This window comes from Acinonyx jubatus, chromosome C1 (assembly GCF_027475565.1).
Source record: "Acinonyx jubatus isolate Ajub_Pintada_27869175 chromosome C1, VMU_Ajub_asm_v1.0, whole genome shotgun sequence".
Taxonomy (NCBI): domain Eukaryota; kingdom Metazoa; phylum Chordata; class Mammalia; order Carnivora; family Felidae; genus Acinonyx; species Acinonyx jubatus.
Genome location: NC_069381.1, coordinates 13,379,238 through 13,394,265, shown reverse-complemented (window position 1 = coordinate 13,394,265; position 15,028 = coordinate 13,379,238). Strand labels below are relative to the sequence as shown.

The window sequence follows — 15,028 nt, the reverse complement described above, 5'->3', positions numbered from 1 at the left end:
ATGATCTCATGATTCATGGGATTGAGCCCTGCATAGGGCTTTGTGCTGATAGCATAGAGCCTGCTTGAGATTGTCTCTCTCCCTCTCTCTCTTCACCTCCTTCTCTTTCTCTCAAAACAAATAAACTTAAAAAATTAAAAAAAAATAGCTCCCACTCCCCCAAATTATTCCCTGCTTAAAAAAATCCAATAGTCACATAAGTTTGTGAAACAGGGCTAAAGAAAGTGACATTGGTTTCTTTATTATGTGATCTCATGCAATCTTCACAATTGCCTTGGAGGTTGGTACTATCATTATGCCAGTTTTATAGATGATGAGAAAACTGGGTCCTCAGAGACTACTTGCCCAAGGTTAGCTAGTAGTGGTGTTAGGATTGGAACATAGGCTGTTTGACTTCAATATGCTCTCTTAAAACCATAGACAAGTCATGTGTATAAATTACCTGGCACCAAGGACATGTGCATCCATATGACATGGGCAGCTAATGGGCTGGCCTTAATGGCTAGCTTCACAAGAAGATGGAGTTCTGTAGGGTCAGGTGGGTGTGATCCAGCTCAAAGAATCAAGGAATCCAGCTACCCATACCACAATGCTTACCTAAGCCCATCTGCCTGGGAGTGGTCCTGTTCATGTCAATTTTACTGAAAGCTCCTCCTGTAACCCACAAACCTCACAGTGGCACCTGCTCTTCACCCTGACTTCTCCTGGTTCCCACTTTCCTCTCTTAGAAGCCTACTCTCTATGGATCAATTTGACAGGGCTAGGGAAGGGGGTTTCATGGACTTCAAATATACCATGGAGGTAAATGCTTATTGGTCAACTGTGTACTGATGGGCATGGAGGGAGGTAGAACCAGATGGAGGTTTGTTTGTTTGTTGCTAAATTTCCTGAGTAATGTATCCTAATTCTTAAACCCCCCTGTAACAGACATCCAAAATTTTTCCATGCTTCAAGGTGGGTGGAATGGACTTCCTTATACCTTGATCTTGGTCTTGACCATGAGACTTGCCTTGGCCAATCGGATGTTAGTGGATCTGACAAGAGAAGAAACTTGAAATGGGGCTTGAAATGGAAAATGCCCTTTGAACACTGGTGATCTGGTGATCTACACTCATGGTCCTGTAGCTGCCTTCTTCATAGACCCGCCCCCCCGGAATAAATATCATCAGACCTAGAGACTGAAGTCTTCCTGCCCATCTGTATTAGTTTTCTATTGCTGCATAACCATTTACTACAAACTTGGTGGCTTAACACAACCCCCCTCCCTTTATTATCTCGCAGTTTCTGTAGGTCAAGAGTCTGGACACAGCATAACTGAGCCTTCTGCTCAGGATTTCATCAGGCTGAAATCAAGGTGTCAGCAAGGGCTGTGACTTCATCAGAAGGCTCAACTGTGGAAGAATCTATTCCCAAACCCATTTAGAGTGTTGGTAGAATTCAGTTCCTTGGGTAGGACTTAAGTCTCCACTTTTTTGCTGGCTGTTGCATAGATTACTGTAAGCTCCTGAAGGGTGCCCTAATCTCCTAGCAATAGCCTTCTCATGGCATAGCAGCTGACTTCTTAAAAACCACAGGAGAACCTCACTCCAGTCTGCTGTGATGGAGCCTTGTGTAATGTAATGTAATCACAAGACTGACTGTATTCCCACCTTTGCCAGACAGTGTAACCATGTTGAGGTTGTGACCATCCCACCATATTCACAGACCCCTCCCACACTCAAGAACATGTATACCAGGTGGCCTGGTATACCAGGTATACATCTTGGTGGCCATCCTACAGGTGGTCTGCCTACCATACTTTAACCCAAGCCTAGATTAGCCAAACCAGAGAAACCATGGGTGACCTACAAACCTGGTTAAGTGAGAATTCATATTTGTTGTAAGCCAGAGCTTTGATGTGGCTTATTATGCAGCATTACTCTGGCAACTGACTGATACACTTCAAAACGCATTGTCCTCCTAGTTCATGCAATGTCCTATCTGCACTTAGGGAGCAGCCTGCTATGATGGACAGGACACTGGGATGAGTCATGGGTTTGAATCTCTACTCCTCCACCTTGTGGTTGGGGGCTTGGAACCAGCTGCCTCACTTCTCTGGGTCCATTTCCTCATGTGTATATGAGGGCCCACAATGCTTACCATATGCAGATGTTGGGAGTGTTAACTAAAACAATGGATGAGAATCACCCGGCACACAGTAGGAAGCATACACGTTAGGGTCTATTCTCTCTAAAGCTCATATTTCTATCCAACATGCCCTTGTCTTCCAAGAATGAATGCGGTACGAATTCTGGGAGGGGTCATTGCAGTGCTGATATCTGTGGATATCTGATGGTATCTCCTCATCAGATGATGGCAGTGACCTACAGGGCTCTCTGCCCCTGAGCCAGACTGTGGAAGACAGCCATCGGCATCCACCCTCAGACAAGGCCCCTCCTCCACGTCTCCGGCACTCCAATATTGGAACGTGACACGGAAGTCTTCTTTTTAAAAAAATTTTTTTAACGTTTATTTATTTTTGAGACAGAGAGAGACAGAGCATGAACGGGGGAGGGGCAGAGAGAGAGGGAGACACAGAATCGGAAACAGGCTCCAGGCTCTGAGCCATCAGCCCAGAGCCTGACGCGGGGCTCGAACTCCCGGACCGCGAGATCGTGACCTGAGCTGAAGTCGGACGCTCAACCGACTGAGCCACCCAGGCGCCCCAAGGAAGTCTTCTTTTGAAGAGCTCAGTCCCTATCAGTTACTAGCCGTGTGAGAGCGGGCAAATGACTCTAACTTTCTGACTCTTGGCTTCCTTTCCTATATATTAATGGTGAAATTCCCACCTCACAATGTTGTTATGCGCATAAGACAAAAAGTGCACGCATGGGCACATTGCAGGAGCCTCGTAGTTAGTGTTGCCTTTCCCTCAGAGAAGAGGCCATCTTTGTGGTTCTTTTAGTGTCACTCCCTGCCCAGCCTCACCTCCCACGGCAGGGCCCACCACGGCAGGGAGCATAGAGCAGGTCCTTAAAGAGATGCTTGCTTTCACATCAGTTTTTCTCACTTGGTCCTCATGAAATTCCCTTGCGTAGGTGGGTGTGGCAGCCCCAAGTGCTGTTCCCGATAGCCCAGCCTCCCATCTCCCAGGCACAAGATGGACTATGTTTCCTTTGAAGGTCAGTGTGGCCATATGAATTGCTTTGGCCAATGGAACCTGAGCAGAAATGTCCCACACCAGCCACTTCAGGTGGATGCTTTAAGAACCAGTGTACAATTTACATCTCTCTCTCCTTCTGGTACCAGCGGCCAGCAGTGCTCGAGATGATGCCCATTCTCTATCAAGATGACCATGATGGGCCACAGTCACAAATATGAGCAAGAAAAAAATTAAACCTTTCGTGTTTTAAGCCAGGAGATTTGAAGTTGTTGGTCATTGTTTTCTATTCTCATTTGAAGGATTGGGGGAAGTGGCTTTTCTACAGTCACACAGAGGGTACCTGGGACCAAATACAAGGCTTGACATGAGGGAGCATTTTCTTTACAGGGGAGAGAGCAGAGGTGCCTGGAGCTCTGAATGTACTCTCCCTGGTGCCTCTGAGAAGTGAGTCCCTGATCCTTGCAACAGGTATTTATATCCTTAGAGCCAGGAGGATGAATTCTCTGCTCAGAGAAAGTCAGTGGCAATCTGGGGAAGGGAAGGAGTGGGGTTCTAGAAACTGTGCTCTCAGGAGGACCAGGTATTCATAGACTCCACAACAGATGAAATTATACAGAAGCCTCATCTCTCTGTCCTGTGTGTCCCTCCGCATCTCAGGGCTCCTGTGTCTTCTCTCTTTCCTTCACTAGTAAATTTTACTCCAGGAAAGATTGTGAAACTTGTTCATATAAGATGTGCACGGGCAATGAGACCAGAAACAGAGGCTACTATGTTACAAAGCATTACAGTGGCAAAATCTGACTGATACACTCTTCCATCCAATAGCCATTCTTCCTTTTTCCTTTAGACAGAAACCTGGTTTTATTCTGGGCAGTAGTGTGCCTGAAAGAAGATTAAATTTCTCAGCTTTCCTTGGTCTGTAAACAAAGATTGTTGGATGGGACTCTTAGGAAAGCTCCCTTAGAGGGGGTCAGAGAGCTCTCTGAGGGCCCTCAAGGGCAGATCTGTGTCTGGGAGCAGCTTGGCATCACTCAGCACCCAGCACTGAGTGTTGCTTTCCCAGCACTGGTAGCGGACAGCTCTGAACCATCGGGGTACTCTCTGGGCCACCTTCCAGAACAGCTATTGGCTCAGTTTATTGTTAGGGTAACCTAGAAGATTCTTAGGGATTATCTAGGCTGCTTTTTAAAGAATATATAGAAATAGGGTCTGAGAAGGGAAGAAAATTATCTCAGGACCCACATAGAGTCACATGCAAAGCTAAGAGCAGAACTTGACCAGCTCTTGATTCTCCCCCATATCTTCCTGACTTCCAATCTCCTGTAGTCCTAACCTGGAACACTTGGCTGGGTTAGATGGGCTCAGGTCCATAAAACACTTTACTGATCCTCCATATACAATATCTCCCAGCAACCCCTTCATCTCGCCCCTCTCCTGTTCAGATCATCCCAGTAAACCCATACACTGGAATGACACAGGCAACCCAATTTAGAGCCAGGGGAACATATGTGGAGTAGAAGCTGCTGTTCCTTGCCCAGATCCCTTTCACTGAGCCAGTGCACCTGTACCCTAACGGATGTGTTGTCGCTGCTATGGGTACATCTTTGCACCTTTCTCTGCAGAACTGCCCCCAGCCCACAGGATGCACTTGGGCCAGAGTTGCTTGGGTACATTAGCCTTTACCCACATATCCACATACCCACATTCCCTAGGAACACCAGCAGCCAATGAATGCCAGTTTAGCACAAGAGGCCAGTCCTCCAGTCGCAAGATGAGACTAGCTCTGTGCTATTCATGCTCGAGAGTCCCCGGCACTATCAGGTTGAAACTAGACTCCAGTTAAAAGCTCCTCCTGCTTAGCTCCCTCCCTGTCCTGTGTTGCTTCCTTCACTCATTTATGCATTTCTCTTGAGGGCTCCCCCTCCATAAATCCACCTGCTCATGAATCCCCATATCAGGTTCTGCTCCTTAAGGAAACATGGAAGCTTCTGAGCTCTCTCCTACCTTCCAAATTCTATGTCCTAGGAAAGGGACACTGAGGGCTCTAAGCTTAGCAGCAGGAAGTCTGTCCTGGTGAACAGAACTGAAATTTCATCAGAGAGATGCTTAAACAACAGCATTCCATTGGTCAAATACTGATTAAGCATCCACTACCTGTCTAACAGCTGCTTGGCACTGAGGGGCCCGGCGGTCCTATTCTGAACCTCTAAATTAGGTCAAAGAGCTTCTCAGCCACCCCTCGGTCCCTTTTAGGGCAGCTGCCTAATGACAGTCAATTAAGGACACAGAACCTTGGAAATGCTTTAATTTCTTTTAATGTATAACAGTTACGCCTGAGTTACAGAGGAAGCGCTCACAAGCAGGTAGTTAAAGCAAATGCCAGTTTCTCTTTCTAATCTACTACTCCATATAGCTGAATAAATTATGGTGCGATTATATTTAAACACACACCCTTGCACCCACAAGCCCACTCACACGCCCCACTCACACTCTCAAGCACACACACTCACTTCCACATGGAGGAACATGGCTGTGAGTCAAACACGAAAGCAATCGAGTTGCAATTACTAGGAAGAAGGAATGATCTAGAGTGCTATGTGGACACGTCCCAGGTGGGGGATTGGCCGTGTTAGAGCTGACAGAAAGAGTCCCCAGTACACAGCTGCCTCTGAGCATTTCAAGATGGCGGCCGGAGTACCCCCATTTTGGTCTCGGTTCGGTGCCTTTGCAGGAGAGAGCGGACAACCCCAAAAAGCATCTAGTAGTGAAGGGAACATCGGGAGCTGGGCGAGAACATCAACCTGAGAGAGGCCCCAGAGAATGTCTTTTTCGGGCAATCATGGAATTTCACCAAGTTCCAGGATCCAAATCTCAGCATGCTTCAAAAGCTCCATCTGAAACAACGTTGGATCTCCGTGGAGTCTGGGCCAAGTCTCGGACCTGCTCTGCTCTCAAGCCATAGTCAGATTGGAAATCTGACCTTCTCATTCGTCTTCTGGGCAAACCCCCCTCTTCATCCTTCTTTCCTTCTGTCTCATTCCTCTATCTCTCTTCTTCATGTTCTTCTGGCAAAAGAATGGCAAAGGTAAATCAAGTAAAAAATAAGAGTGTGAAGCATAGCTTGGTTCTTACACGTCACTTCTTTCTTTTTTCATAGCAAGAGAGAAACAGCAAATGAAAAAAACAAAGCAATAAAAATGAAAGAACCCAACAGAGACTGGAATGTATAATTTGAAACACACAATATGCAGATATATCCCTACAGATGGTCTCTGGCCACTAGCACGACACACACTGTGGGGGTTTTCTTTCCTTTTTTAGTATATATATATATATATGTATATATATATATATTTATATAAAAGTCGACTTCCTATAAACGAACAACACATCACCACATTTCCAACTAATGTACAATGAGCTCAGAAGAGGGACCTCCCCCCCCCATAGGTAGGACCAACAGCTACTTGTGGTAAGTTGGAGGAAACATCTCTTATTTTGCTATGGATTCTATTTACAGGAATGGATGGGGATTGCTTCTGGGCTGACCTGGCCACGGGGATTCAGGCCTTCTTTCTTAGGCTGTGGTCAACCCTCAAGAGTTTGAAGCCTTGTACCTCTTGTCCCACATCATCTGTCCGGTGAGGTTGTGAGCTGCCAGCCCAAGATGGAGTTTTATGGACTGAGCTGGCTAGACACATTAATACACAGGATTTTAGGGAAATTTTGCCAGGTGGGGGTGGGGCTCCAGGGAGAATAAGTCCCATTTTCTACCAAGATGGTGGCTTGGGAGAACTCCAGAGAAATTGGACATAAAGAGAAATCACTTGGTTTATTCCCATTTCATCATGGTGGTGGGGGCGGGGAGATTTGAGATTGGTCCTAGCATGGGAATGTCACCTCTTGGGAGTGAGGCTGGGTGGTTTTGATGTCCCCTGCCTGAGAGCTCTGCTCCTGGGTATGTAAGGGGATTCAAGATGATTTCTGAGCCAGGCCTCCAGGGGGGAGGACTGACCATTCAAGGAATGTGGATGAAGACTGTGGTTGATCTTAAGAGCTGCTTCCTGGCTGTGATGGTTACGAACACAGGGACTGGGTCACCAAGGGACAACACAGTCTTCCTTTCTGTCCGGAGCTTGAAGAACCAAAAGTCTCCCGCAGTAAATGCCCCAGTTGAAAACTGGGCTGACCTCCATGGGCCACACGTCCAGGTATCTGCTGCTACCAAAGAGTCTGTTTGTCTCCGTGTATCCATAGGTTCCTCTAAACCAGAGATACGAGCCACCCTGGCCGTGGTCTAGGACAGGCTTGATGTTACCAAGTCTGAAGATGAGAAAACAGGTGAGCATTTGTCACAGAAGCGGCATCCACGCAGGAAAGTGTCCTAGCATCTTGCCAGCCCAGTTCCCCAGGAGGGAGGTACTCGGGTTGACTGAATCCCAAAGCAGCAGCCCTTCCCTCTGGGAATGTCTTGTTGGCTGAGAGCAAGCGGCATGGGTTGAGCAAAGAGGTGGCCTCATGTGCCCAGCTGTCACAAGTGCCTCTAACCTAGCAGCACTTGATAAAGGTGATCCAAGTATAGATGATAACAATGGTGAGGGTGGAGACGAATATAATTTTGATAAATAGGTGAAGGTAGTAAAAAGTTCCAAGGGAGGCAAAGTGAGGGGCTCGAACCATTCCCCAAAGATTTCAACTTTTAAAGAGAAGGGATATGAAGAAGCCACCAGTGTGGCCAAGGAAGGCGCCTTTCCCCTAGTCTCTGGAACCTTGGGCAACCCCCACCTGTCTAGGAGCGGTGGCCTGAACACTGGCCACATCTGCCCCCACTTAGCTGTGCTGGATGAGTAGACAGGGCCCTCTCGACCTAGAGTGGATCAACACTGAAAGGTGCCACTGTCAGTGGGACAATGACATGCCCCCTCCACTGCCCCCCCCCCGCCCCCCGCCACCAAATGTCAAGGGGAGTCTGTGGTTTTGCCTGTGGACAAGCAGTCCCTGCTGGTCCCATAACCCTCCTCCAGAGCTCCAAGGGAAGCCCTCTGCTCCCCAGCAGCTTAAGGGGCAGATGAAGGTGCCCTTACCAGAGGGCCAGGCACGGAGGGGACAGGCTCAGGTCTCCAAGGGAGGCTCTGTGAGAAATTGCAGCAACAGGGGTTGTGGACTTGAAGGCACAGCACTAAAGCCTCTGGCAACAAAGGGCTGCTGTCCACAAGCACAAGAACCCCAGCTAAGCAACGCCCTTCTGAGCCTGCCCTCTGCCCTCTGCCTCTCGATACACGACTTGCTCCCTTCCCCCTCCCGCCTGATTCAGAGAATGGGAAACTGAAGAGCCCGTGGGCTCCCTAGGCCCCGCACGGGGTGAGCAAGGCTGGAACGCGGACTTCAGTCTAGGAGCCTGCTGCCTTGGGGTGCCTGGGTTGGGTCTTTGGCTGCTGGCTGCCCACTGCTGATGAGCCCCTCTCCCTGGGTAAGCCTCTGCCTGGTCCTTCTGGCGCCCCCACCTGGGCTAGATTCCCACCCCCTACACCCAGCAGAGGTGTGTGGGGAGGGTCCTGGAGTCCTCAGAATTCCTGGGTGATTCCCCTGGGAAGACCCCAGGACTAGGGTCCCCTCTCTGCTGGCGTCCCAGCATCCAGAGGAGGAATGGGCTGTGGTTCGGGCCCTGGGCCAGAGACCCACCTGGGAGGAGAGGGCTGGCTCCCAGCACTTCCAGCTGGGAGGGACCCTGTGAGCTCCACCCCCACCTCTGGCCGGGGTACTCACTGGAGTCGGGTCCAAAGGGCCCCAGTACCTCATCCCAGATACCATCCTCCTTTGGGTGCCCAGGTTGCTCTATTCGGGGTGAGCTTCCACCTCTGTGCCTGAGATAGCACAGAGGCCATGACAGGATTTGACCGGGGGAATGGCTGCAGGCTGACAGAAACCCTCCTGGAGAGACAGTGGAGGGGCAGACTCCAAGGGGGTTGCTCTGGGTTCCTAAACATAGGTGAACGGTAGACTGGCTGCACATCTCCAGAGGGCTGGCTACGAGAAGGGAATGGGCTCCTTTCCTGGCCTCCTGAGACCCCAGGGTAATGAAAGGGCTGAGGCTGGGAGGCTCAGGGATCAGTAAGGATTGGGCTGGGACTTGGTCTGGGGCAAGTCGCCCCAGGGTCCCTAGTAGGCCTGGCCAGTTTCCACAGGCAGGAGTCCCAGCACAGCAGAATGTTCCCCAAGCTTCATGCGACGCTGTGTGGAGAGGCTCACATTTTTGGCCAGGTAATCAACAGCAGCTGGAAAAAAAAAGAGAAGCTCCTAGAAATTAAGGTCCTTTTGCCTATTGGTCCATCTGCCCCGTATCCATCATCCATCCATCCATCCATCCATCCATCCATCCATCCATCCACACTTCTGTCCATCTATCCACCTGTTCTTCCATCCATCCACCCACCCATCCATCCATCCACCCACCCTTCTGTCCATCTATCCACCTGTTTTTCCATCCATCCATCCACCCTTCTGTCCATCTATCCACCTGTTCTTCCATCCATCCATCCATCCATCCAACCATCCATCCATCTGTCCACCCTTCTGTCCATCTATACACCTGTTCATCCAACCATCCATCCATCCATCCATCCATCCATCCTTCCATCTATCCATCCATCCATCCATCCATCCATCCTCTGTCCATCTATCCACCTGTTCTTCCATCCATCCATCCATCCATCCAACCATCCATCTATCCATCCATCCATCCATCCATCCATCCATCCATCCATCTCTTCATGAAGCTCATTCTCTTACCTCCTCTCTAACCATTAAGCAAATATTTACTTAACACTTTTATTTGCCCAGCTCTCTCATAGGTTCTGTAGGAAAGTACAAAAGATTCCACATCGTTGAGAGAAGAATTAGTTTCCTTTCCAATACACCTGTACATATGCCTGCTATGGGGGATGTCCGGTGAATCCCACAGAGCCTGGGTAGTAATGAGGAAAAGATCCTTCTTTTTTCTCTGGAGCCTGAGCCCAGCTCATGGGTGAGACAGAGCAACATCCCTTACATCCCTTACTCAAAGTTGAGCCAAGAGATCCATGCAGAACAAGGAGCCAGGACCTTGATATGCTGGGAGCTGAGACCTTTAGCCTTGAAGTTCTAGCCATCCAGAGGGATGAGAGTCAGAGGGGGTGTGCTTGTGTGTGTGAACAGCGGAAACAACAATCTCTGCATAGTAACAGGCACTAACATGAATGCTCACCCATGAACAATGCTCACGCATGTACATGTGGACAGATGTGGATGAGCTGTATGTACCTGTGTGAGTAGAGCAGGGGGAATGCCCACGCATGCCCAGGTAACCGTGTCCAGGTGAGTTGCACCTAAGCCAGGTACGCATGTCGGTGTACGTGTGTGTGCACGCGTTCTGTCTCGACTCTGCTGTGTCCGCCTGAGGCTACAGCAGAGATCAGCTCTGACCAAATGATGTGACTGGCATGGGACCGAGGCCTCTTGAGGCACAGAGATGCTACCTCCCAACCTGGAATCCATGGCCGAGGCCAAGGCGAGAGGAAATATAACGACTACTGCCCTGGACTCACGAGGCCTGACCCGATACTCTCCTTGTCACCTGCCCGCTGAGGGGCCCTATAGCACTCCACATGCCTCCCCAAAGTCGAGGGTCCCTGCCTACGGCAGGTGGGTAGAGCCAGGTGTGGGCACAGCCAGAGACAAGGCCCAGGGAGGTGAGTTGGGAAGTATTAATAATTGAGACCATATTCTTTAGGGATTCAAATCCTGCACCTGCCAACTTTTAGTGTGTGATCTGGGGCATACCAACCATCTCACCTATACAAGCCTCAGTTTCCTTGTCTGTAAACATGGGGATAATGACAGCGCCTAGGTGGAAGAATTGTGGGGAGAAAGTGAGAAAATGCATATAAAGAGGTTAGCACTGTGCCTGGTACATGGTGAGCTCAGAGGCCTTGGGCTCTCACAGGACTGGGATTTAGGAAGCAGGTGTGACCTTTGATAGAGGCAAGAAGGAAAGGAACAGTGAATGGGGCAATCTGGAGTCCCAACTATCTCCGGTGCATGTGGCTTTGGGCAAATCATGTTGCCTCTCCAGGACTGTCTTCCGGTCTGTAAAATGGGGAGAGCAGATCCCGGCCTCCTCAAGGGCTGTTATGAAGATCAAATGAGATGATGTGCTTTGAGATGCTGGGCACAGAAGGCTCAGGGACTGTACCGATTCCTAAAGGATATGCAAATGTCCTGAGGTTTCTGGAGTGTCTGGGCTCTGTGTTCCTTAGCTTCCAGGCTCTAGGGCCTGAACTGAGGCCCTGGGTGCTGTCCCTGACATCACTCAGCCTCCAGGCTCCCAGCTGGTAACACAGAAGGGGTGGTGGCCTGTCTTACCCCTCACTCCACGGTGGGGGCTAGGGGCAGATGGAAGAAACTTCAATCTCTGGATCTCTGGCCTCAGGGGCAGCCTGCAACTCAGGCATCTCGTCTCTGCTCCTTGGAGCAAGTCTTATCTGGGCCCCAGGGCCTGACCTTGAGGAAGCTAGTCTGCAGAGCCACAGCAGGAAGAGGAGGAGGAGCTACAGGAAGAGAGGGAGGAGCTACCCACAGACCGAGCTCATTCTCCGCCCACCGTGCGCTATGCCCCTCACGCATGCGCGATCTCGCTTAATGCTCACCACTGCCAGGCTGCTAGTTCCGCTGTCCCATTTTACAGGTGGTGGAGCCAAGGCCCTGCCCTAAGAGACTGTGTAACTGGGAAGGTCACGTGGCCCTCAGGCTGTGGACCCAGGCGGTCTGTTGCCAGCTCCGAACCACCCCCACGCGCTTCGCCCGCAGCGTCCTGGGTGTGTGCGCTTTAGAGGGTACGGAGCACTCGACACCCTAAATCCTGCGTGGGCCCCAGTTTCGACTCCAGGAAGTGTGGGTGGCTTCCCAGGGCACGCGGCCAAGTCAGGCGACCTCTCCTGACTCACCGAACGCCTCTGCCTGTTCCCCCTTATTCCACCTGACGTCACACTCTGTGCCAGCCTGTGCGGCTGTCCCCGGGGGGGTGGGGTGGGAAGGCCCGGCTCTGGAGAACAGTCAGAACAACAATGCTCGATCCCTCACATACGGAACGCTTACCACGGGGCGAGGCGGACACGGTGTCCTTTAATTTCTCACCAACCCCATGGTTTAGGCACAGCTGTTCCCATTTTACAAAGGTGGAGACTGAGACACAGAAAGATTGCTGACTCACGGTCAGGCACTGTATGTGAGAGGGAGGAACCCGAATCTGTCCTGCTTATGCCTCTGGTCACTCTGTGTCCTCCTTTTTCGCCTCTCCTGGCTGCCAGCCAGGGTTCAGCCCACAGGACTTTCCCCAGGCCCTGCCAAGGTGGGCGATTTGACCCCAAGAAGGCCAACTTTACTAATGACCAGCCAACTTCAAGGGCACTCTCCGTGCACAGAGCCCGCCTCTCCCTGGGGTTGAGCCAGGGGCCGGCGAGGGCAGGGCTGTGACATTTCTCATTACAGCCTCTGTCAGCGGCCCTCCCTGTCCCTCTGTCTCTCCGCGTCCCCTCTCCTCTGCCTTGTGCCCGCGCCTGGGCTCTGAACATCTCAAATTAGATTAATCGGGAGTTGGCAGGAGATGCCAACCAGTAAACAAATCTCAGCCGTCAGCGCCTCGTCAGCCCACGGCCCCAGAGGAGGACCCTTCTAGACACAAATTCTTATTAGACTTGTCAGATCTATTAAAATTCTTTTCACACTTCTGCGTTCTATCAGCCCCATCATTAGTACGGCCCTGGCCTCTGGGAACACCAGGGCCATATTAATCTGCCGTGTGCCCCGTCCCTGCCCCCTGCCCCCACCCCCTCCAGGGACAGGAGAGACAGACAGATGGACAGATAATGGCTGGGAATGAGAAAAAGTGTGGAGGTGTCCCTGGGAAGACAAGAGGCCCAGGGAGAGGAGTGGACTCTCTGGCTGAAGAGTTTAGCCACGTGCACCCTCCACGCACACCTACACCTGCGAGGGAGGCTCTCTGAGGTCAGGGCCGTAGGTGTGGCGGTGTTCGCATCGATGCCGGATCTCAGGCAAATACCCTCTCTGGGATCCATTTCCTCGCCTGTCTGCACGCCATACAAAGCAGCCGTGAGTGCCAGGCCCCATAGTAGATGCTCACTAAAGGGTTATCTATCCTTCCTTTACACGCATCTATTTTGCATAATTATACCTCGAAGCCAGGTACATATAAAGTCATGAACGTGAATCGACACAAAGGTGGGTCGAGGGCTGTGTCACTACTGATGACACAAGTTGGCGGTTTGGCCAAAAGAGAACCGGGTTGGAAGTTCAGGGGACCTGGAGTTCGCCATTCACCTACTGTGTGACCTTGGGAAAGTCCTTGGCTCTCGCGTCTATAGCCTGAGGACACATAACACCTACTCTGGGTAGGGTTTTGAACACGGCAGGAAATGAATACGCGATCTGCCCAGTGCCTGGTGGGCTAAACTCCTGCGTGGGACAGATGTGAGCAGGTGACAGGTGGACCTGGGCATACACAGGGGCTGTTTGGGACGTGCACACTCTTGCACGTGGACTGGGAGCCCCGCCATAGGCGTATTCAGTCACCCGTAAACACAGGGCAGGCGGTCAGTGGGAACACAACGGGTCCCTGTCCCTGGCTGCCCCAGAATGTCAAAGGTGAGGAAGACAGAACAATGGAAAAACGTTGGGGGTCTAATCCCTCGACTCCCATTTCCCGGATGGCAAAACTGAGGCAGGGTGACTTGGTGGCAGACTTAGTGATGTTGGGGCCAACACTCCCCCAGGCCCCTCCCAGCCCAGACTGGAATCTTGGTGGGGTGGGGTGGGGTCTGCCCTGGGATTCCCTCTGGGTAGGGCTGGAAAATACGGCTAGGCTCGGGAGGATCCGGGGTTGGGAGGGGAGGGGGGCAGGGGCTGGAGCTAGATGGGGCGAGTGGGGAGGGTGGAGGGGAGGGGAAATCGCCCTGGCCTGGCCGGCCTCTTCCCTTCTCGCCTCCTGGGCCCTTTCCCTTTTGATCCCCCCTCCCCGGTGGCCCCCATGCTGACTCTGGGGTTAATTTTATTTCCGACTTGGGCAGGCCCCCTGCAGCAGGGCACGGGGCTCCGGGGGTGACTAACGCCTGCCCCAGGCCGGGGCTGCTGCCTCCACGGAGCGGCTCTAAACTCTTTATCAAGAGCATGTGTGTCCGCTCTGCCTGGGAACGCAGGGCCGGGGCCGGGGCTCGCCTCGGGCCCCTCTGGAAACACTCGCATGCATGTGTGTGCGCCCCGCTCTCCACCGTCCCTGCGCACGGGTTCCACCCCCTCTCGCACTTCCTCCTCGTGCACGCAAACCCACACGGGCGCAGCTGCACACGCAGGCCACACGCGTACCCGCCCGGATGCACAGGGACACACAGCCACACCTGCGTGCACACCTTAGCGTGCACACACCCGTGTTTACACACTGCACACACAGTGTACGTGTCCGTGCTCCAAAATATATACACACCCACGGACACATTCAAGCCTCCGTGCACGTCTGGGTGCACACGTGTTGCATGCACGGATAACCACACACCCCTGCACACTCTCTCACACGTCTATTCACGTGCGTACCTGTTTGGTACACATGCCATGAAGTGACACAGCATCACATGTGCAAATACACAGACAGACACGTGGACGCTTGGTCACACGGATGCACCTGAAGTGCACTGAAACCCATGTGTGCGTCTTACGGACACACATACCCACATGACCAAATGTGTGCACCTGTACACTCACACACAAACTCACATGCACACCGTGTGGACACAATATGCTCATTGAAAGTCAGATATGCGAGGGGCGCCTGGTGGCTCG

General features: G+C 51.6%; 1 protein-coding gene across 3 annotated transcripts in view; it reads right to left on the bottom strand.

Moving 5' to 3' along the window:
• Nucleotides 1-8,091: 8,091 nt before the first annotated feature.
• Nucleotides 8,092-15,028, bottom strand: part of PAX7 (paired box 7) — a 97,980-nt gene continuing 91,043 nt past the window's right edge. For all 3 annotated transcript variants that reach the window (XM_027060261.2, XM_027060260.2, XM_027060262.2), the window contains exon 9: nt 8,092-9,417. In XM_027060261.2, coding sequence (XP_026916062.1) covers nt 9,302-9,417 — 116 coding nt within the window. In that variant the 3' untranslated portion in view covers nt 8,092-9,301. The remainder of the gene's footprint in view (nt 9,418-15,028) is intronic.